Below are 23,171 nucleotides of genomic sequence, written 5' to 3' on the forward strand. Positions count from 1 at the left end.
GTCACAGGGCTATGGCATTGTGGGTCCTGCCTTACCTTTGCTGCAGGGCAGATTCCAGCAGCAGCTGAGGGCAGTATTTTTAGGTATTAATTAGACACTCAATTAAGGAGATTTGCTTTTGGGAGAGTGGCAGGGTCCCAGGTCTGTATAGAATGACACGACCTTAGGCAAGGTGACAGGCACAGCCAGCAGCAGGTGGGTGAACGGGCCCCCAGTGGCTCATCTCTTTGTCACAGCCCCTGCTCTGTCTCCCCCACCTCCCCACCAATGCTGCTGCTCTGGCACTGCAGATCCTCCTGGGACAGAGCATTCCAAGGGGCTGCTGCAAGGAGAGGAGCACAGGAACCATGTGTTCCTGCCACGAGCACCTGCTGCAGTTTGGGGGGCTTGTCTCTGTGCCCACCCAGGTCCACAGGTGCCACCAGAGCAAGAGGTGTCAAAGCCATGATGTCCCTGATGTGGTTCTGTGTGTCCCCTGCTCTGGGCTCAGCCAGAGACACTGGAGCCTGCACATTCTCCACCTGGAGCTCAGCCCAGTTCAAGTGAATGTTGTGGGGATCCCTCAGAATTTAAAGGAATTTTCAGCCCTACATTTAACCAAACTCACCCAAACTGTGTCTGGCTGTCCTCCCCAGCCTGTCCCCCACTCCTTCACCCTGCACAGCCACCGAGCTCAGCCTGCACATTCTCTACCTGGAGCTCAGCCCGGTTCCTCTCCCACAGACAAGTTAATTTTGTAGGGATCCCTCTGAATTTTAAGGAATTTTCAGCCCAAACTCACCCAAACTGTGTCTGGCTGTCCTCCCCAGCCTGTCCCACACCCCTTCACCCTGCACAGCCACTGAACACACACCTGCAGCAGGTTTTTCTCCTGCTCCCTGTAAGGCAGAGCAACTGTTGTGCTCTGTGTGAAGCTCCCAGAGCTGCCTGTGAAGGTGGCAGGGCCAGGGCTGCAGGTTCTCACACCAACAGGAGCCTGCCAAGGACCCATCCCCGCAGACGCCGCTGCCTCAGCGAGCATCTGGCACAGAGTCTGCCCAGGCCAGATGGAGATGGAGCTGTTCATTCACACAGAGGCTCCCTCCTGCTTGGGAAATGTTCTCCAGCAAATTTTGATGGTGTCTCTAAATCCTTACCCACAGCTTTAAAGGTTTTGTCTCTGGCCAAGCATGTTTCCAGGAGGCTCCTCAGTGCCAAAGGCTGATGGACAGAGAACAGCAACCCCCAGCCACAATGCTGGACCACGATGGCAGCACCAGTGCAGCCCCAGCACCTCTGGGATCTGGACTGGCAACAAACAGATTGCACTGCACTGGACTCCCAGAGCAAGCAGACCTGGCCTGTGGGGCAGCAGATGTGCTACATCCTCCCATTTCCAGCTTTTGGCAGCCCCACCAGAGGACCTGGCTCTCAGGATTCAATGCAGGTAATGCTTCATGCTGCTGCACTGGGTTTACTGCTGATTAGAACCAGTCTGAAGTGAAGGAAACAGCCCTCCAAGTGAAAACCACCAAAGCCCAGTCACACTGGAACACACCAGCAGCACCCCAGACCTGTGGGCAGAGGGCTCTGAGCTCCAGGCTGCTGCAGGCACCAACAGCTCTGCTCACCTCAGGACAGACAGTAACACTTCAGAGCAGAAATATGAGCTGAACACCTCCAGCTGGCCCCAAAGCAGGTGTTGAAGGACTTTCTCCCAGACTGCAGGTTGCCAAGAGTTCATGGTGCAAGGGGAACTTGGAGAGGTGAGGACGTGTTGGAAAGAAAAAGAATTAGCTATTGATTGTTTTTGGACCCCTCCTCATAATTTATTCTGTCCTTGCAAAAAAAAAAAAAAAAAAAAAAAAAAAAAAAAAAAAAAAAGTCCTTTTAGATATCTTTAAACTTTAGGAAAATTAAGATAGACCTTTTTAATATAGATATTTATATATGTATATTTATATATATATATATACACACATACAGATATGTACACAACGATTTAAAGTTAACATTTCCTCAGCCATTACAATATCATTCCCTAAATCTCTTGCTCTTGAAATGATCATGACTTGATGCCACTGCTAAAAATACCCTGTGCTGTGTGCAAGGAACACCAACACGACACCGCCAGGCATGTTGGGGTCGGCGCAGAGCTTGGAGGATGTGCTGCCTTTTCTGCATTCACTCTCCAGGCTCCAGAATAACAAAAATCCCATATTTTTGCAGAGAATTAAGCAAAAGCTGCCGGGTATCTCTGTGCAAAGGCAACGTGACATTTGAGCTCAAGAGCTTTGCCTTCCTCTCCCCAAAACAAAATGATGACAAACCCTTGGAAAAAACTCGTCGCAATTCGGGATCTCGGGTGGCCTCGGGATTCTGAATTCTGGGCGATTCAAACAGAGGTCTGGGGCATGAGGATCCTGTTTTCTCTTCCCAGCACGGAGCAGGTCACCATCCAGCGCAGCTGCCCAGCTCCAGCAGTGCCCAGTGACGTGGGAAGGCAGCGTTGAGCTGGCCCCGGGGGCTGCCCCAAGGGCTCCAAACCAGCCACGCTCACTTCACCTGCGCCACGATGAACCCAGACTCCCTCATGCTCTCGTAGCACTCGATGGCCAAGGCAAAGTTGAACTCGCTGATGGCTGGCCCGTCGATGGCGATCTTCATGAGGTCAGAGAGCCCCTGGTCCCTGGCGAGGCGCGAGCGGCCGCGCTGCAGCAGCTCCCGGCCCCGGCGGATCTTCTCGGCCAGCACCGAGCCCAGCGGCAAGGCCAGGGCTATAGCGGCCAGGACAGCGAAGTCTGGGAAGAGCTCGTGCATCTCAGAGCTGCTGTAGACCAGCTTGACACACAGGTCCTTGAAGGAGAGCTGGCTGAGGCTGAAGACGATGCGCTTGAAGAGGGGAAAGTCGCTCAGGGCCCTCTTGCTCACCACCACCCGCGAGTACACCCGCAGCAGGAAATTCAGCTCGCTCACCCCATAGCTGCCAATGTCCTCCAGAGACTGCGGGTAGCACTTGGGGTTGAAGATGGCAGAGAAGGAGCTGATGGCCTCCAGGACGCTGCTGGGGAACCTGTCCAGCAGGTTGCCCCGTACCTTCTCCAGGTAGCTGTCCTTCAGGTGCTCAAAGTGTTTCAGGTGCACCTGGGAGCAGTTGGCAAGCTCAACACCTTTGTAGTAGAGGCGGCTCTCGCCCTCCCGGCCATCCTGTGGGTGCTTGTTCATCTCTCTGAGGAACTCCTGGAGGTTCTGGCCACTGGTGCTCTGCTGGGCCTGCAGCGTGGTGGCCGTGGCCGAGACTATGGGCTTCAAGATGGAGAGGTCAAAATCCTCGATCTGGAAGAAACGACTGAGCTTCTGGAAGATGGGGAGGACATCCAGGAGGATCTTGGTGAAGGCCACAAACTGGAACTTCTTGAGCTCTTCGCAGAGGCCACGGGCCACGGGTGAGCACTCTGCCTGGCTCTCCAGCAGCAGCACCAGCGTGGGCCACGAGGAGTCAATGGCTTCTACAGCTGGGAAGATAGAGGTCCAGTGGATGGCTTTGGGGCTCCCAAGGTCTATCTCACAGAGGTCCAGGACCCTCCGCAGCTCCTGCAGGCTCTCCCCTTCCCCCTGGAAGCTGGAGTAGAGCCTATACACAGCATCCACAGTGGTCTCATACTTCTGGAGGTACTCGATGGTGCTGATGCTCTCGGCCAGCAGCAGGGAGGTGCCGTGGGACAGGCAGTGCACCTCAGTGAGGAGCGGGCAGAGCGAGCCCAGCGCCGTCCCCACCCCGCTGAGCCGCTCGGCCACCAGCGAGGCACTGTCAGCGCTGAGCCAGGTGAGCTTCATGCTGGGGATGCCAAAGGAGCGCATCACCTCGCCCACCTTGCCTGCCACCGTGGAGGCCTCCCCTGCAGGCAGCTCGAAGCTGCCCAGGAAGGTGGTGGAGGTCTGCCCGTTGCAGGGGGAGACAGTGGTGGTGAACACGGCGAGGCTGCGGTGCTCCAGGACGTCCACTGTCTCGTCCACCACCAGCCCAATGAACGGCGAGGCTTTGATCCTGTGCCTGTCCTCGTTGTGGAGGACTTTGGCAATGGCTGCCTGGGCCAGTGGAAGGAGGGGTGCAGGGAGGGAGAGAGAAACACAAATGAGATTCAGAGGCAGTGGGAGATGAGCAGCACTTGGCACAGAGTGAGCGGGTGGGCTCCCACCCACAGGCTCCTGCAGCGCAAGAGCCCCGAGCCAGGGAAAAGCCCTTGCACACAGAGGCTGGAAATCACTTTCTTTTTCCCTAACAAGCTTTCTCCTCCTGCTCCTGTTTGGCAGCTCAAGCACCATGGCAAGCTGCTGAGAGCTTGGGGGTTCCTGTCCTGAGCTTGGGGCCAGAGCCCCAGAGATACAGCAGGACACAGCATCACCAGCAAGCATCACTGACCACTCAAGCCCCCAGCATCCCATTCCCAAGCCCACATCTATGCTGGCACTGACACCAGGAATTCACCTGCCCCATTCAACTCCAGCAGTTCCACTTCACTGGCACAGCAGGGGCAGGAGCAGCAGCAAAATGGCAACGTTTTTTCCATCTTTACTCATTTACTCACACTTCCCCCATTTCAGGCAAACTCCCCAGTTCGGAGGGAAAACTTCCTCTGTGTGTGTGAGTGCTGCAAGGATCACCACAGGCTGGGAAACCTAATTAGTGGGTTTAGTCTATCAGTAGCAAAATAAGGCTCTGCAGAGAGCTGAAAGCCTGGCAAACAGCCAAGCCTCACTAAAAATTTAATTTGATTTTAGAAGGCATGAAGCGTTGGTAAAATTCAGAAATCCCTCTTAAACTCTCCGGCTACTTGATCTTCCTGATCACTCAGTTTAGGGCAAAAAAAGGCAAAACCCACAGTGCTCTTGTGCTAATTGAACTCCTGAGACAATTAGCACTCATCCTGCAAAGCTCAGGGAGCTCAGTGGGGACAGGCACCATCCCTGCCCTGCCAGGTGCAGCGACCACCCAGCTGCCAACCCCTACCCACCCTTACACACCTGCATCTCCCTGACGCTGCCAGGGTGGTAGAACTCGCTGTGCTCTGACGCCAGCAGCGCCTGGCACAGGTTGAACTTCTGCAAGCTCAGCAGGGAGGAGCACTTCTCGTCGGGGATCTCCTCCTTGGCCATCCAGTAGACCGTGGTGAGGACGGCCACCTTGGCCGGGTTCACCTCCACCTTGATGAGCGAGCGCAGCTCGGGGTGGCCAGCACGGGGGGTGTCGAAGGCCAGCTGCTGGCGGTTGACGGCCAGCGCCTGGCGGTGGGCGCCCGAGGTGACGTGGCGCAGCAGCGCGTGCCGCTGGAAGTTGTCGGTGCCCACGGTGAAAGCGTTCTCCGCTTTCCCGTGCTTGTTCTTCACCAGGGCCTGCCGGCACTCCGCGCAAAACATGAGCTTCCTCTCATAGTCAAACTCCAGCCAGGTGAACTCCTCCTTCCAGTGCTCATTGAAATAGCGTTTGCACTTTTTGTTGGAATTGGAAGTTTCCCCAGCTGGCTTTTTCCCCGGAGGCACCATGCTGCTTGTGGCTGGGAAATCAGCTAGGGTTGAAGCGCACCGTGCCTCCGGGAGCAGTGTGCGCATTTAATTTAGTAAGAAGGTCTATTACCACTCTCCTGGTCCGACTGGAGATGAAAGAGACACAAGGGAAATGGGATTAGGGCCCTGCCAACCTCAGCTGGGGCTTGGCTGTGGTGGCACAAGCGACAGTGGCACGGTGACAGCAGCGGTGACAGCAGCCCCAGCACCACACGTGGGGATCCCATCAAGCTCCTCATCAGCACCAGCAGAAGCTCTCGGTGTCACTGGTGGGACTGGCACACACACAAATGGTCCCACCAGCACAGGAACACCCACAGGCTTCCCCTAGGAGCAGTCTTACCCACTGTGCTGGCACTGGGAAGGTGAGGAAGGCTCAGCGGGGATGAAACACCCAAAAAAGAGTGTTCAGCCCAAGAGGAGGGTTGGCAGTGAGTGCCAGGGCCCTGGAGCAGAACAAGGGTGACTGGGAGCTAGCCCAGACACACGTGCTGGTGTGCACACGTGTGCTCTCAGTCCTCCCTGCCTTGTCCCTCCTCCAGGGAATTGCCAAAGCCGTGGCAAGTCCCGTGACAGCACAGCCATGCTCTGCACGCTCAGTGGCATCCCAGTGTCCCTTCCAGGGGGTTACACACTCCACTCCAGGCCAAGCTCACAAATATCTACTGAGCTAGAGGCTGCAAAGCACTTAAAGATGTAACCAAACCAGGATCTGAAGGGTTTAACCACTCACTTGACCTCCTCCCTGCACTTCAGGCCCGCTCAGTCTGAACTCACATTTCTCCATGAACCGGACTGAAAATCCAAACTGAGCCTTGATAAAGGTGTTGGTGAGAGGAGGGGGGAAGAACCCAGAGCTGCATGGGGAAGGGGGAGAACCAAAATGCAGGGGGAAAAAGAAAGAAAGTGGACACTGAGCAGCAAGAAAACTGGGGAATACCATCAGTCCACCGATGAGGAACTTGGGGTTTTTCTGAAGAACTAGCCCCCAAACTAGAGCCACTGCTGTGGGAGCAGGGAGAAGGAACCTTCGCAATTCAGGAGTTAGAACAAGACCACAACACCCATCCCCACAGAGCCAGTGCCCTGCACAACGCTGGCAGGTGGGCGTGGAGTGACCTGCAAGTTAGCCTGGCACAGCGACCCCATCCATCCCTGCATGGCCCCAGGGGGAGCATTCCTGTGCTCTTTCCCTGTCACTGACCCCATTCCCTCCCAAGCCATCCCCACAGCCCCCCCTCCCCAGCACTTGCTCCGGCAGAAGCCGCTGCCTTGGAAAGAAAAGAAAAAAGAGCAGCAATTAGCGTGTGGGATGCAGGAGGCCGGGGCGGGGGTTGGGATGGAGCAGAGCTCCGTGGCACCTCTTCCCACAGCACCCAATTCCCGCAGCTCTGGCACCAGCCCAGCGCCCCTCACTGCTGCTGCTGCCCACGGGTGAAAGCAGCACTGAGCATCCCGGGGGGCTCGGCAGCAGCTCGGCATGGGGGGCACACTCCGGTTCCCCCAGCAGCCTGCAAGTTTGGGCAGGATGAGGGTTTGGTTGTGGGAGGACAAGCTGAGCCTTGTCCCCGGAGCATCATCCCGGGAGGGTGAGCGGAGCAGCCCCAGCGCCCAGCCCAGCCCTGCGTGCCCACCCCGCTCACCCGCCCCTCCATACGTACCATGGAAAAGCTGCCATAAGCTTTGGGCTGGGGGGGCTCGCAAACTTCCCAGATTTTAAATAGGAAAAAAAAATGTAAAAAAAAAAAAAAAACCAGAAACACACACACCAAAAACAAAACAACGGACCGAAAAAAACCCAAACCCAGCCAAGCAACGCAAAATCCAAAAATAAAACAAAAAGAAGCAGCGGGGCGTTCGTGGGGCGGCCCCGCAGCCCCCGCGGCCCCGAGCGCGGCGGCTGCGGGAACAAAGCCTGCGGCGGGCGCCCGCCTCAGCGGAGCACGGGAGCCGCCATCTTGCAGCCAGCACCGTCTGCCTCACGGCTGCTGCCGGCTGCTCACGGCGGCAGTGGCCACTAGCGGTGACCGGCATGGGCAAGGCCCCGCGGCCGTGGCCGGGACACGGGGACAGCGGACGTGGTGGGGACAGCGGACGTGGTGGCTGCAGCAGCCACGGGGACAGTGGACGTGGTGGTGGCGGCCAGGCCGTGGGGCCAGCGGATGTGGTGGTGGCCGGGCCACAGGGACACTGGACATGGTGTCCGAGCCACGGGGACACCGCATGTGGTGGCTGGGCCATGGGGACAGCGGACGAGGTGGCGGCTGGGCCACGGGGACACTGGACGTGGTGGTCGGGCCATAGGGACAGTGGACATGGTGAGGACACTGGACGTGGTGGTCGGGCCACGGGGACACTGGATGCAGTGGGGACACTGGATGTGGTGGGGACAGTGGGTCCTGGGGACAGGGAGCCCATGGAGCTGTGCCCTGTGCCTGCCCCATGCTCACCTGCCCGGGATCGCTTCCCCCGAGGTGCAAGGAGTGGTGCCCATCAGGGGATCCTAGCCTGGGTCTCTCAGCTGAGAGCTGGGCACAGGGTGAGCTGCAGGAGGGTTTGCAGCCAGCCAGGATGAGTATTTCTGGGGTTTGGAGGTGTTCTGCAAGTTGTGGGCAGAGCAGCACCCAGCCGTGGACATGGAGGTTCGGCAGGATCCAAGTCCAAGCCCTTTAGGGAATGCCACAAGGTGTTCCTGCTTAGCTGCACTCCTGGTCCATGGCTGCAGGGCTGGAGCTGAAAGACTGCCCCTTGTCCCAGGGCTCCCTAACGAGCAGAGGGGTTCCCTACATCCCAAAAGCTTTATTTTAGCAATAAATGGTGAAATTTAGAGCCTCGACTACTTCCAGAAAGAGAATTTTGTGCCACATTTGCTTTCCCCAAACAAAGCTCCTGAGAACACTGAAATCCCAAGGGGCACCAGTGTGCTTTGGGACTCCTGATGGGAACCTGGCTCCTGGTTTCCCAGCACATATCCTGTGCCTGGGAGCTGAAGGATGCTCCCACCCAGACTCGGTGTGGAATTGGGCCATGAGGAGGGACGTGGCCCACCGGAACTTGCCTGGATTAGGAGCTGATTGTACCTGGCTCCAGCTGGCTCTGCACCAGGGGGGTCTGGTGGCCCCCGGTTAATTCCTCTCTTGAGGCTCCTCCACATATCCTGGGGCAAGAGGCTCTTCCTGTGCTGGGGACATTCTTGCCGAAGTGTCAGCCCAGGGTTAATGAGAGCTGGAGGTGGTGAAACCAGAGCCGGCTCCTGGGGTGAAAACACACCCGATTTATTCTTGTGCTAATGCCGCGAGAAAAGAGGATTGAGCCTTTTTAATGAGTTTTTAGGAGCCTGCAGCATCGCCTGGTCCCATTCCCAGCACCCAGAGCAGGACAGCAAAGGTCAGCGACCCCAAATTAGAAATGGTTGGAACCAACTCCACTTCCCAACTCCTCCATGGAGTCCCTGCAGTAAAATCCACGGGACCAATGGACTCCAGAGGAGAACACGCTTGTTCTGCCTGCCCTGTGCAAGAGGCAAGGCTCAAACCACTGACTCCTTCTCCCCTGCAAACCCATTCCTGCTGGAAGCCTCAACTGAACACGAATTTTGGGCAGCATTTGCAGGATGTCCCTGACCCTCTGCCCTCACAAAGCTGCCGGATGTCAGACGTCCTTCCTAAAGGAACTGGAGTGGAGATACTCCTGTTTAACTGCACACAGCAGCAGCAGCAGCCTTGGCTGGAGCCAATTGTGGCTGTTTTTCCTGAGCTGGGTGGGCAGGTGCCCAGAGCACCAGCACATCCATCATCCCCACGGCTCGAGGGTGGCAGCAGCCATGAGCCACAGTTTCCATCTGAGTCCCAGTTTCCATTGGCATCCCACACCTCGGGCAGCCACAGCAGCTCCCACTGGGATGCTCCAGGCACCCTTTCCTGCACTCCAGCCCCACATCCATGGACAGGTTCCCTGAGGGTTTCTTATTCCTTCTATAAGCTGAACAGAAGAGACCAAACCCAAAAAAAAAAAAAAAAGTTTAAATCCCCGAGTCCAAAGATATTTATGAGATTTTGTTTCCATCCCTGCTCTAAGCCAGTCAGGCTCGGGGAAATGACGCACGCTGTTCCCGCAGCAGAGGTGCCGCTGTTCCCAGAGCTGCTGACCCCAAAGAGCCCATCCCTGCTCCACCAGGAAAGACCCAGCACCCTGCTCACCCTCTGCACCCAAATCCCCGCCGTGCCAGCCCCCAAAACGAGCGGGGAGCATGCAGGGGAGGGAGGGAGGACTCACGGGAGCCGCATCCCTCGCACCCACCCGCAGGTGGTGACAGCTCAGTTCGGTCCCTGCCGCGAGTGCTGGAGGGGGGAGGCTGCGAGGAGCCGCTGTCTCGTGTGGGAGAGAGCACCCGGCACCGTGTCAGCTCAGCCAAATTAAAAATACTCCTGCAGCCCCCGGGCTGGTGCCTGGACGGGCGGATCTGGCAGGGACAGGGCCTGCAGGATGTGCTGACACTGGAAGGGATGTGGGGAGGAGAAGGTGTTCCCATGCGGAGAAGGGGATGGGACACACGCTGGGGGACCCCAGCTTTGTCCCAACTCTCCTGCACAGCTCAGAGGGGGTGTTCCTTCTCTTCCAGCACCACTGTGGGCACAAAGACTGGCTCCAGCACGCTCAGATCCTTGTGGAGGGGCTTGGATGGGCAGTGGGCTGTAAGCAGGGAACCATGGGGTGCTGCTGGAGAAGGAGGCCCCCAGTTTGGTGACATGGTGGCCCCCACACAGCCCACAGGCACTGCCAGCTTGCAGAACGCAGCCTCGTGCCTCGCTCCCCTGCACAGCTTTGTCACAACCTTCAGCTGCGTGACTGCAGCTGGCAGGGAACAAGCCTTGAAATAAACTCAGATGACATTCCTGCAAACTCTGGACATGGCCACAACAGGATTACTGAGCTGGGCAGGGGAAGGGGGAGTGAACATGCTCATCTCTCCCCGCCGGCGACCCCAGCTCCAGGCTGAGGCTCCTCTGAGCAGCAGCTGAGAAGGGCAAAGCCCTTTTGTCAAGGAGCAGAAGCAGGGACAGGGTGATCTCGCTGCCTGGGCTTCCTCCAGTCCATGCACCTGGTCCTTGGGAGGCAGCTTGGCTGCATCTTTCTCCCCAGGAGCTACAGGGAACTTCACCCCACAGCACTGGTATCAAAAGCAGCTGCTGAGGAGCAAAACTGGATCTCAGTCTTGCTCTATCAAGCATCTTTTCCTCCCTTGTCCACAAACATTGAGCCCAACTCCCTTTGGATTTTAATTCCCAATGCTCCCCATTTGCCGGGTAATGATCTGTAAAAGCAGCATTTAGGGATGCCTCCCCCAGCAGAGACCCCAGCCAGCTCAGTGTCCCCTGTGTCACAGCCAGCAGTGCTGCCAGGCCATGGCAAACCAGCCAAGACCCCACCAACAGGAGCTCGAGAGGGATTTGGGCTCATCCTGACTGGAGGTGGCAAACACTGAACCTGATCTGGGCTCCCCTGCCCACCCCTCCCTGGGTCCCCCTGAGAGATGGAGAGCTCAGGAGTGCACCAGAGCCCCCCCATCAGTTCAGCCTTTATTCTGGGCACCGTTTAAATTGTAAAAATTGCAGCCAAGTCCAATTCATTACAGCTGAGGAACGGCTGACAGAAATGAAAAGGGAGAAAAGCTCCTCAGATTGATGCTTTCTCACCATTCCAGTGAAATAACCAATTTGGAACAAATTAGGGGCTCCCGTCTCCACCAGCCTTTTGAATTGCCTCCAAGCCAACGCACATTTTTCATAGTGCAGCGTTTCTTCCATTAGCAGTGAAAATTAATGATTTCTATTATTGAAGCACCTGAAGGCAGGTGCCTCCCTCACACAGCTGGGGCTGGGCTGGCACTGAGCCCCCAGAGAGCCAAGGAGACCCACGAGAAGACAGCCAGGTTCAGAGAGGGTAAGTGACACTTCCAGGGCTATCTGGTAGGTCAGTGGCAGAACCAGTGGCCATCCCTGCTGGGCTGTTCCCTCCCATCCCAGACCACCATGGTGACACCCAAAATGCATGTGACAGTGCCACAGCTGTCCCCAAGAGCGCACAGACCACCGTGGTGACACCCAAAATGCATGTGACAGTGCCACAGCTGTCCCCAAGAGCACACAGACCACCGTGGTGACACCCAAAATGCACGTGACAGTGCCACAGCTGTCCCCAAGAGCACACAGACCACCGTGGTGACACCCAAAATGCGTGTGACAGTGGCACAGCTGTCCCCAAGAGCACACAGACCACCGTGGTGACACCCAAAATGCACGTGACAGTGCCACAGCTGTCCCCAAGAGCACACAGACCACCGTGGTGACACCCAAAATGCACGTGACAGTGCCACAGCCGTCCCCAAGAGCACACAGACCACCGTGGTGACACCCAAAATGCACGTGACAGTGCCACAGCTGTCCCCAAGAGCACACAGACCACCGTGGTGACACCCAAAATGCACGTGACAGTGCCACAGCTGTCCCCAAGAGCACACAGACCACCGTGGTGACACCCAAAATGCGTGTGACAGTGCCACAGCAGTCCCCAAAACCCCCCTAAGCAGTGAAACCACTTAAGCCTCATCCGGTCTTAGCTTTGCTTCGGTAGGGGGAAAAGGGGAATTGCCCCAAGGGTACAACTTAAACTTCAGGAGGGCAAGTCCTGGGGCACCAAAAGGGCTTTCAAACCCCAATCCACCTCAATATTTCCCCTCCCAAGAGGACCAAAGTCCTTCTCTTCCCCTCTACTGCCAGAATTATTCTCTGAGCACAGCTCCCCAGCTGAAGCACACAACCCCCTGCAACCACAGCTGCCCCATGGCCAGGATGGTCCTGCTTAGAGTTTGGGAGATGACATACGCCTGTCCTCATTTTCTAATTAGATTTTTATTTCCCACCTCTAGTATTTCATTGTAATTTCCGCCACTCCTACCCAGGCCATGCTAATATAATCACTCAGGAGGAGAGTGGGAGCAGCCAGCCCACTCCTTCCAACATCCCGCTCAGGAAAGGCACAAAAAAAAAAAAGCAATCTGCTAAATCCCCAGCCCCTGCAGTCATTACAAGCTCAGGGACATCAGGTGGGTGCTGAAACAAGCCATCAAAGCCTCGGTGCCGCCAGCACCTGCCAGGAACATCAGCACTGAGAAACTTCAAAAAAAAAAAGTTCACATTTGCCCAAAACACTCGTTAGCAGTTCATTGCTGCAGCAAGGTGAGGCATAATTAAAAATGGACTGAAGAGATTTGTGAATTACATCCTCGGCTTGATGCTGGAGACACAGTGATATTTTTTAGCCCACATCATCCTGGAGGTCAAGATTAGATGACAGCTTGGTCTAAAAATACTCTGAAGGGGAGGCTGAGGCTGTTGGAGGAGGTCAGAGCCCCCTGTGCCCCCATCCCAGCGTTGCAACCAAGGGACAGATGTGTCCCCCAGGACATTGCTTGGAGCAAGCCCCAGTAATAAAAACGACTGCTGCATTTACAGGGAAATCCACCCAAAACAAGTACGGGGAAAGCTCAGTCCCACCATCTGCCAAAGGAACCCCAAAGCCAAACCCAGCAGCTCAGTGGGGCCAGGCTCCCCACACTGCCACCCCAGAGGTCCTGAGAGGGCTGGAATCACCATGAAAGCACCACATTCCTCCCCCTGGAGCAGCATGGGGAACATCAGCGAGCCCATTCGAAACTGAAGATTTAGTGGGTATTTAATATTTCCTCCATATCTGAGGCCACAGAGTGAAAAGCAAGCTCTGAGGTTGGACTTTAGTTTGTCTTTCAAGCCTGCTTTGCCTGACAAGTACTCCAGATAAATATCCCGAGTAGTGTTACACGTTCCAGAGAGACAGGGAAAGACATTTCAGAGAAAAGATTGTGTTTCAAACTATTAGAAAAATTAAATTGATCCATGGGACTTGGCTGGGGCCAGTTTGATCTATGGGAGACAAGCACCCCAACATGGGCACCTGACTGAGGTGCCAGGCTAACAACATCCATGTTCCTGGCTTGGTTGCCCTTGGGCACCCAAAAGGAAATCTTATCAGAGGAAAGAGAGTGCACAGCAGCCTGCAGATGTGCACAGCACACACACACACACAGAAGTGGCACTGCTGCCCACAGGGAGGTGCCAGCCCCATCCCTGCCAGCAGCCAGGGGCCACTCTCCCTCCCCAGCAGAATTAACACCGATAATAACAAAACCACTAAAATTACCAGCCCTGAACCCACACAGAACCAAGAACAGCATCACATTCTGCTCACTGCTGCTTCTCCAAGCCTGGCCACGGAGCTCCACTGCCCCTGGCCACCCTCACAAGGACACTGCTGGTCACTCTCCCCCAGCCTCACATCACACAAAAAGCATCCAACAAACGTCTGTGTCGCAGGTGCAGCAGGAACGCGAGTTGGAGCTGACACCCAGACAAAGAGCAAGGGCAAAATCCAGCCCCGTCAGCACACAACCTTTTCCCTCCTCTTTTTGCAGCCCTGGGAAAAATCAATAAGATGCAGTGAGTCAAACTCAGCTTGAAGCCCGTAAGTAATTAGGATTAGCAGGCTGGGAGCCCAGGGAACAGGCTGCCTGTGTGCTGGGCGGGGAGGGACCATTTTGTGGGTGTAGGGTACAGCCTCAGCTGATGCAAATAACACGAGCAGCTCCTTAACGGGGTTTTCATGCAGAACGGCAATAAGGAATGGGAACGACAGCGTTTGCTTAGAAATGGGAAAATCTGATGGGGATAATTTGGGGTGCCGAGCCGTGCTAGGAACAGGATGGGGACCCCACAGGTGAATCAGGAGTTGAGTTGGATGCCGAGCCCATTCCCAGCCCCTCACTCTGAGCCCGGACTCCTTGAGTACCGCTTATCCCCGTGTTTTTTACCCGGCAGTAAATAACCCACCTCAATGTTTCACTATTTAGAGTTAACTTAGTGGCCAAAATCGCAAAGTGGAGAAGAGACCCACACACACACACACAACCTGCGCAGAGCGACCAGCAAAATAAAAACCAATTCGCTGTTTTTCTGTCCTGAAAAACAGCTCGGACGCCGAAAAGCGCCCTTTCCTCCAGCTGAAGGAACACGGGAGCGCTCAAACCGGGGAGCAGCAGCCCCGGGACAGCGGCGAGGCCATACCCGGTCCCCATCCCCTCAAAATCACCGAGCTCCGCGGCTGCACCCCCGAGAAGCGACCGGGGGGATGAAGGAGCGATGGAGAGGAGAGAGATGGAGGGCGACAGGGAGAGAGAGACAGAGAGAGATGAGGCTGCGGGAAAGTTGCGTGTCACCCACCTAGGAGCATTTTGGATGCGGCTGCGTCTCCTGGGCGCTGCTGGTGCCTCCGCTCGCCGGGCAGAGCTGCGGGCAGGGCCGGGCGGGCGCAGCCCCGCTCCCGCTCCCGCCGCCCCTCGCCCCGCGTCCGGCCCCGCCTCGGCCCCGCAGCGGCGCGGGGGGAGAGAAGCGACCGGGAATCGGCGTGGGAATGGGCGGGGGGACCGCAGCTCCCCCTCCCCGCACAGCCGGGGCTGCCCGCACCCCGAAACTTGGGGCGAGGGGAGGGCTCTAAGGTGGCTGATTTGGAGGGAAATGTCCTTGTGGGGTTGGGAGGGGACACTCAGCGGCAGTCACCCACCGCGACCCCCGGCAGCAAGGACCGGGTCCCTGCCGTGGGTCCCTGCTCGTTCAGCCCCAGCCCTGAGTGCTGGGAACACACAGGGTCTGCCCCAAGCATGTCATCGGCTTGGGGGGTGACGCGAGTGGGCACGGGCAGCCTGGCCCGGGTGGGGTGCTCATCTCAGCCCCCCATGATTGAGGTGCTCAGTATCCCATGATTGGGGTGTTCATCTCAACCTCTCTAAGACTGGGGTGCTCTTTTCAACCCCTCCATGACTGGGGTGCTCATCTCAGCCCCTCTGTGACTGAGGTGCTCAGTATCCCATGATTGGGGTGCTCATCTCAACCTCTCTAAGACTGGGGTGCTCTTTTCAACCCCTCCATGACTGGGGTGCTCATCTCAGCCCCTCTATGACTGAGGTGCTCATCTCAGCCCCCCTATGATTGAGGTGCTCATCTCAACCCCTCCATGACTGGGGTGCTCATCTCAGCCCCCTGAGATTGGGGTGTTCATCTCAGTCCCCTCATGTTTGGGGTGCTCATTTCAGTCCCTCCATTACTGGGGTGCTCATCTCAGCCCCCCATGACTGAGGTGCTCATCTCAGCCCTCCAAGATTAGGGTGCTCATCTCAGCCCCCCTATGATTGAGGTGCTCATCTCAACCCCTCCATGACTGGGGTGCTCATCTCAGCCCCCTACAACTGAGGTGCTCAGTCCCCATGATTGAGATGCTCATTTCAGCCCTCCATGACTGAGGTGCTCATCTCAGCCCCCCACGATTGAGGTTTTCATGCCTGCTGCCCTCCCCATCAGTTCCTCAGCAAGGACTGTGCCTCCTCATGGCAGCACCTTCTCTGTGCTGATTTTTGGCTCCTTCTCAGGAGGTGAGGCTCATGACTTGCTTACATTGCTGCCCTTTAAAGAGGGAAATGAAAAACCTGCTCGTGAAAAGGGGAAACAATCACCTCCCCTGCCTCCCTGAAGAGGAGACAAGAACAAGGAAGGAATGAAATATTTTTCTCCAGTCAAACAATACAAGGAGTTGGGCAGAAACCACTGGGCCATACAGAATGAAAATGAACCTTTTAAACCATGAGATGCCTGGGTGCGCCCACGTGCCACAGCCAGACTGGGCACTTTCGGGGTAAATCACAGAATTTTGGTGCACTGAGAAGCACTTAAGGCATCAGGGCCCCTCTGGGTGCTGCTGCAGGGCCATGGTTCTCTCTGCTAGACCTCAGCCTGGCTCGGCTGGCACCGGGCAGCCTGGCAGAGCCCCGGGCAGGCGGGGTGTTGTTGTCAGGGTCGTTAACAGCAGCAGTAAGTTTAGCCGGGGCACTCGCTAATCCGGGATTGACAGCTGGCCCCGCACGCCTGGCCCGGCCCCCTGCAGGCTATTTAAACCCCATATTAATTTGTTTAATGTCATCAGGGGTTTGGTGTTACTGCAGGGAGCTGGAAATGTAAAGGCTGGGAGGAGCAGGGGGCTCCTCGATCCCAGAACGATGCTGATCTCCTTTCCCAGGGATAACCACAAGCCATGAGCAAGTCTGGCATCTCCTGACCTCCAGCACCTCTGGATTGATGTACAGCCCTGATCCCCACTCCATCCTCCATTTGCCCTGAGCAGCCCCTTCATTCTCCCCAGAAATCCCCTCAATAAATCCTCTCCCATGTGGTTCACGCTGCATTTATCCCGCCCAGGCCAGCAGCTCCTGGTGAGCATTGCCACGGAGCTGGAGTGACACGGAGGGCTGGAAGGGCGTGTGGGATGCTGCACTTTGTGGCCGAGCCTTTGAGGCCAGCTGGAGCTGGGGTTAATTGCAGGTGCTGATTACAGCCCTGGCCATTAACGCCTGCCAGCCCTGCCCAGCACATCACTGGAATTTCCCAGCTCGGCCCTGTGGGTCTGTCCGGTGCATAACTTGCTATATTTGTCCTTATTTGTCCATAACTTGCTATATTTGTACCTCAGAGCTGGTGTAGGGCAGCAGCACAAAGCCTCCCACAGGGTCCAGACCCTCATCCCTCATCCCAGGGAGCAAAGCCTGAGGCTGCAGATCCCCACAACCTCCTCTGTGGGGTGAAGCTGGTGAAGAATCTACCCTGGAGTGGCTGAGAAGGGGTCAAAAAGCTCCACCATCACATGAGAGGCCCTAAAAAATCCTCAGAGCCAGCACAGGTCAGATGCCAGAGCCCCTCGTGCTCACCACTTTCGTTGTCCACATGTGGGGCACTGATGGCTGAGCACCCCAAGAGCATGGGGATGGAACCAGAGGGTTCCCTGTGAAATGGCCCCAGGCCCCAGCCCTCAGCCTGCAGCTCATCCTCACACCCACCCCTCCTGGGAGAGGCAAATCCCAAACATGCACTAAGCCGGGCTTGCTTGGGCAGGTCTGCTCAAATCCTGCCCGTGGCTTAAAGCATGAGGGAGGGCAGGGAGAAGGGGAGGGTGCTCGGGCTCAGCTGTGCCACCAATGCCACCAATCCACAGGGTTCAGGCTCCAGGAACCACAACAGAGGGATTGCTCTGAACCCTGCTGAGGGCACAGTTAAATTCTTTGCTGGCTGTCCAGGACTGGCTTTTCCCAGCCTTAGACTCCAGAGGCAGCCTGGCAAAAAGAGACCAGCATTGGGCAGTGAACACATCAACAAAGGAGGAGGGAGGTAGGAATAAAAGTCTAGTCAGAACTGCTCCCTGCTCAAGTCTGATGAGGACACCCAGGACTGGCTCTTCCCAGCCTTAGAATCCAGAGGCAGCCTGGCAAATACTGACCAGAATTGGGCAGTGAAAACATCAATAAAGGAGAGGGGAGACAGGGATAATAACCCAGCAAAAACTGCTCCCTGCCCAGGTCTGCTGAGCCTTGCAGAGCCTTTCTGGCTGACTTTGTTCACCGAGGGTTTAGGGTATAATTTGGGGGTGAAAGACGGCAGATAGGATCAGGACTGATACACCTGGAGGATGTGTATCAGTTTTCTCCTGCTCTGTAACCTGAGCCCCATCAGAAGCAGGAGGCTCCAGCTGAAGCAGCCACCGGCGTTCATCCCTGCCGGCCCAGGAAGGCAGGCACTGACCTTTCCTGCTCCTCAGTTTGCTCAGGATTAAAGTAACATTTTTTAAGGGCTGAATCCTCCTCCCCCGAGGGGCTTCCCACACAAAGAGAGTGAGGTTTGTGGCTCACAGTCACCCACGACCCCCCTGATAAACAGAGACTTGCCAAACTGCCCACCCAGTTAATTTTTCAGTTAATTTTTCAGAGTTCACCGTGCCCACCCAGATAATTTTTATTAATCCCCATTTTTTTAAATGAATCCTTCCTACAGATCTCTGCCTCTATGCAGAGCAAACCTGAGAGACTTGCCAAACTGCTGAGTTCACCGTGCCCACCCAGATAATTTTTATTAATCCCCATTTTTTTAAAAATGAATCCTTCCTGCAGGTTTCTGCCTCTATGCAGAGCAAACCTGGGAGCTTTGTGTCAGTGGAGGGGTCTGGTGACCCTGGGGGACACAGACCCCCAGCTCTGACCCCCAAGGATGAGCCAAGGTGGGCATCATTCCATTTGGTGGTGGAATGATGCCTCCCACCCTCATCATCCTTCCCAGGGAGATGGCTAATTACAAAGGCATCCAGGACACGTCTGTGAACAGGGTGGAGAAACTGGATGACCTAGAAATATTTAATTATCAAGAAAAGGGGTGGAAATTACACCTGGAAATAGTTTCAGAGAGAGAGAGTGTGTAAGATTTTCCATTTAACTCAGGAGGGCTCTCCTGGAAAGGACAGGCAGAGGGTTCCACCTTGCCAGCACACTTTGGTTCCCCCCAGCCCAATGCAGATTTCCTGGGGGGTCACAGGGCCCATGTGGAGTTTGGCATGGAACCAATTACCCAGAATCTTCTGGATGCTTAATTAGCCTGGGGGGATGCTGTCTCTGGTCTTGCCCATCAGGTTCCTGCTCAGTTTTGGCCCCTCAGGAGCTGCTGGTGCCCAGGGAGCTCATCAGGGCAAACACTGTGGTGCCACAGCTCAGACCACACCGACACACTCCGGCTGGCACAGCAACAGCCAGATAAATGAAACTGCTCCTTGCAAATCTGTGGCTGCAGAAAATACCAAAGGTGAACTGGAGCAGTGTTGTGGGCAAGCTGTCCAAAAGCAGTGATAATTCAGGGGCATGAAAAAGGAAGGGAACTGAATCTGAGGCCAGCAGGCAGTGCCTGAAGGAAGAGGCAGCTCTGCTCCAACAGCTCTGACAACTCCCAACAACTCCAACAGATCCAAGAGAGTCAACTCACATGCTCCAAAATCAGAGCTGGGGCAGCCCAGGGAGGCTGCAGGGAAAAGCCACAGTCCTTGTGCTGGAAGGACACACAGCTACCAACAACCAATCCCTCACAGCCAGCTCATCCAGAGCCCTGCACCACTCTGCTCCCAGTATCACCAGGAGCACTGAGCAGGGCCCTGGGTCCCCCTGGATCCCCCAGGAGCACAGAGCAGGACCCTGGATCCCCCTGGAGCGGAGAGTAGAGCCCTGGATCCCCCAGGAGCACAGAGCAAGGCCCTGGATCCCTTTGGAGCACAGAGCAGGGCCCTGGATCCCTCTGGAGCACAGAGCAGGGCCCTAGATCCCTCTGGATCCCCCAGGAGCACAGAGAAGGGCCCTGGATCCCCCTGGATCCCCCTAGAGCACAGAGCAGAGCCCTGGATCCCCCTGGATCCCTCTGGAGCAGAGAGCAGGGCCCTGAATCCCCCTGGAGCACAGAGCAGGGCCCTGAATCCCCCTGGAGCAGAGAGCAGGACCCTGGATCCCCCTGGAGCACAGAGCAGGGCCCTGGATCCCCCTGGAGCACAGAGCAGGACCCTGGATCCCCCTGGATCCCCCTGGAGCGGAGAGCAGGGCCCTGGATCCCCCTGGAGCACAGAGCAGTGCCCTGGATCCCCCAGGAGCACAGAGCAGGATCCCCCTGGATCCAAATTCCCAGGCTGTGAACACAGCTCCCAAAAGCCAGCATCCCATTTTCTCGTCTGCGCCGACACCACGGGGTTATGGAGAGGAGAGAGCTCACTCTGAGGCAGAAGCACGACGATGGGGAGATCATCTCTTCAGAGAGAATTTTATATTGCTTACGACTTACTGTCTGGCAACATAAAACAGTTTAAGCAGCCGGCCCTAAATCACAGTGACAGCTCCGCACTACCCACAGCCCCCTCCCTGCTCCTGCCTTCCCTCCCCATTCTCCCGTTCCCAGCGCTCCTCCCGTGCCCCCGAGCGGGCACACACACACAGACACGCAGCGGGCACGGAGAGGAGCCCCAGGCTGGATGCCCAGGGGGATGAGCCGCGTTTCCATCACTGAGGAGCCGCTCCATCCCTCCGCGGTGCCCCCCGTTGGGTGCCGGTGCTCTTGGGGCCCCGGCGGGGCACGGGGCGGGCGCGGAGCCCTCGCACGCACAGCCCGGGCACGACCCGCTCCATCCAGCACCGCTAATCCCCTGTGACAGCCGGGAGAGAGCGGGATGCAGTGTGGGATGCAGCAGAATGCTCGTCCTGTTGTGGTTTGAGAGAAAGGGAGGTTTTTGGGGATGCTGTGGTCAGACGTCTTTTATGAAAAATCCTTTCTCTAGGAGTTTTCCTCCTGAGAAGCTGAGAGGCCTCAGGAACAAAATGTAAAAACAAAATGTAAACAATGGTTATCTGCTGCTGTGGAATGCAACAGGGGGATCTTTGAGTGGTCTCATGTGGTTGTTTCTAATAATAGCCAATCACAGTCAGCAGGCTCAGACAGACAGCCTGAGCCATAAACCTTTGTTATCATTCTTTCTTTTTCTATTCTTAGCTAACCTTCTGATGAAATCCTTTCTTCTATTCTTTTAGTATAGTTTCAGTGTAATATATATCATAAAATAATAAATCAAGCCTTCTGAAATATGGAGTCAGATCCTCGTCTCTTCCCTTATCCTCAGACCCCTGTGAACACAGTCACAGTACCATACATGCCATATCATACTATACCTCCCTTCCACTGCTCCAAGTTCCCATTCCCATCTCTGGGCTCATGCTGCCCAAAAACTGCTTGTGGTGTGTTGTGCCTTCTCCCTGTGCTGCCCTGCCCCACATCTCCTTCATCCCCCTCTTCTTTTGCATCCTGGTCTTTACACATCAAAGGCCTGGCTTTATTTCATTCCAAAAGTCCAAATTATTCCCAGAGGCAGCAGAGTCCTTTTAAAAATAATCATAATAAATAGATCACGAACAGGAACAAATCTGATCAAAGTGTTCCCTTAACTCCTGGTAGAGCTCACAGCTCTCTCCTTTCTCTGCTCGTGTGTCTGGAGAGAAGACAAAGCCACGACAGCTTTGCTGTGGTAACAGGGCCACCTTTGTGGATGGGTAAGTGAGGACTTCTTCCCCAGGCTTGCAAATAGAGACCAAAATTGGGCAATGAACACATCAGCAATCAGAGATCTCCATCACAACTGGGGTACACGAGAGAGCATCCACTTCTCACTCCACAATCTTCACAATGCTCCTCCTCCATTATTTCTTTCTCTATGAAATCAGCAATTTCTCTCCTGGGATCTCCTCTCTGTTCTGTGTCAGAGCAGGACAGTGAACAACAGAGCCCCCTGGGGGTGCTGAGATCCCCCTGGGGATGTTTAAGATATATGCGATCAGCTAATTAATCATTTAATCACAAAGACAAGATACTATGGTGAAAATTTACAGCAGCCCCCAAGAGCTGGAGGACAAAGCCAAGCCCTCCAAACTGTGAACAGGGTAACCTGGATGACCTAGAAATATTTAATTATCAAGAAAAGGGGTGGAAATTACACCTGGAAGTAGTTTCAGAGACAGAGAGTGTAAGATTTTCCATCTAATTGAGGAGGGCCCTCCTGGAAGGGACAGGGCAGAGGGTCTCACCTTGTCACCACCCTTTGGGTTCAACGCCTGAGGTGGCCACAAAAGCATCCCCAGCACCAGACACCCTCCTAAGGGACATCACCCCATCCTGGAGACCTCACCCCCTGCTCAGAGCTGCTGCTGGAGCTTTGGAAAAGGCTCCTTGAGGCTCAGAGATCTCTCAGGACAGGGACCAGCAGGTACAAGTTGGGGCACGCACACAGTTTAGCTGCTGCCTTGACCATATTATTTTTTCCCCTGCTTAAAATAAATGCCAGGTTTCCTCTCCCAAATCTGCTGAGCTGATGCTACGTGGGAAATTGTGAAATATTTGTGTTGCTCGTTGTTCTTAATCCGCTTCTAATGAATGTCACGTGTGTGGCAGCCCTGAGCTGAGTGGCCGTGAAACACCGACTGAGGCAACTTGACAGCAAAGCCACTGCAAGAAAGTGACAGCAAAATCCACGATTAAAGAGGGATGGCTCACAACTGCAGGGCTTAAAAATAACACCAGGCAACTTCCTACTGATTTTTTTTTTTTTTTTTGGAGAAAAATCTCCACTGCCAGCAGCACAGCACAGCCTCTGCCACCAGCACCACATCAGCGGCAGCCTGACACTCCCATGGCCCAGGCAGCCCCCACCAGCCCACAGAAAGATGATATTTGATTTATATTATCTAACCTTGATATATTTTGGCTTAGTGTCTATATTTCTCTTTATTTCTGAAGCTGGAGCATCCACCTGAGCACCCAAGCCCCTGCCATGGGAAGCTCCTACCTCCTTCATGGCCCGGGCAGCCCCCACCAGCCCACAGAAAGATAATATTTGATTTCTATTATCTAACTTTCATATATTTTGGCTTGTCTCTGTATTTCTCTTCATTACTTAAGCTGGAGCATCCACCTGAGCACCCAAGCCATGGGAGGCTCCCACCTCCTTGATGCCCCAGCAGCACAAAAAAGCCCTGCAGCTTCTCTGTAAGATTTTAAATTTAAAAGATCTTTTTAGAATAAATGTGTTAGGGTAAAATATCCCTGAATTTCTGACCAGAACTGGGGTGCAGAGCCTGAGGTCAGAGTCCT

General features: G+C 55.4%; 2 protein-coding genes across 3 annotated transcripts in view; both read right to left on the reverse strand.

Moving 5' to 3' along the window:
* Positions 1-23,171, reverse strand: part of ZNF385C (zinc finger protein 385C) — a 74,688-nt gene that overhangs the window by 19,368 nt on the left and 32,149 nt on the right. The window contains exon 1 of one of the 2 annotated variants that reach the window (XM_058041524.1): positions 14,859-14,939. The exons of the other annotated variant lie outside the window; for it this stretch is intronic. Coding sequence (XP_057897507.1) covers positions 14,859-14,868 — 10 coding nt within the window. The 5' untranslated portion in view covers positions 14,869-14,939. Of the gene's footprint in view, positions 1-14,858; positions 14,940-23,171 lie in introns of those variants that run through there. 2 annotated transcript variants of the gene reach the window in all.
* C28H17orf113 (chromosome 28 C17orf113 homolog) lies at positions 1,932-7,458 on the reverse strand. The gene is made up of 3 exons (XM_058041521.1): positions 7,206-7,458; positions 5,005-5,630; positions 1,932-4,068 (listed from the first exon to the last, which is right to left on the reverse strand). Exons 2-3 carry the CDS (start codon positions 5,587-5,589, stop codon positions 2,536-2,538), a joined length of 2,118 nt encoding a protein of 705 aa, XP_057897504.1. The 5' UTR covers positions 5,590-5,630; positions 7,206-7,458; the 3' UTR covers positions 1,932-2,535.

The sequence above is a fragment of the Melospiza georgiana genome, chromosome 28, assembly GCF_028018845.1.
Source record: "Melospiza georgiana isolate bMelGeo1 chromosome 28, bMelGeo1.pri, whole genome shotgun sequence".
NCBI classification, from domain to species: domain Eukaryota; kingdom Metazoa; phylum Chordata; class Aves; order Passeriformes; family Passerellidae; genus Melospiza; species Melospiza georgiana.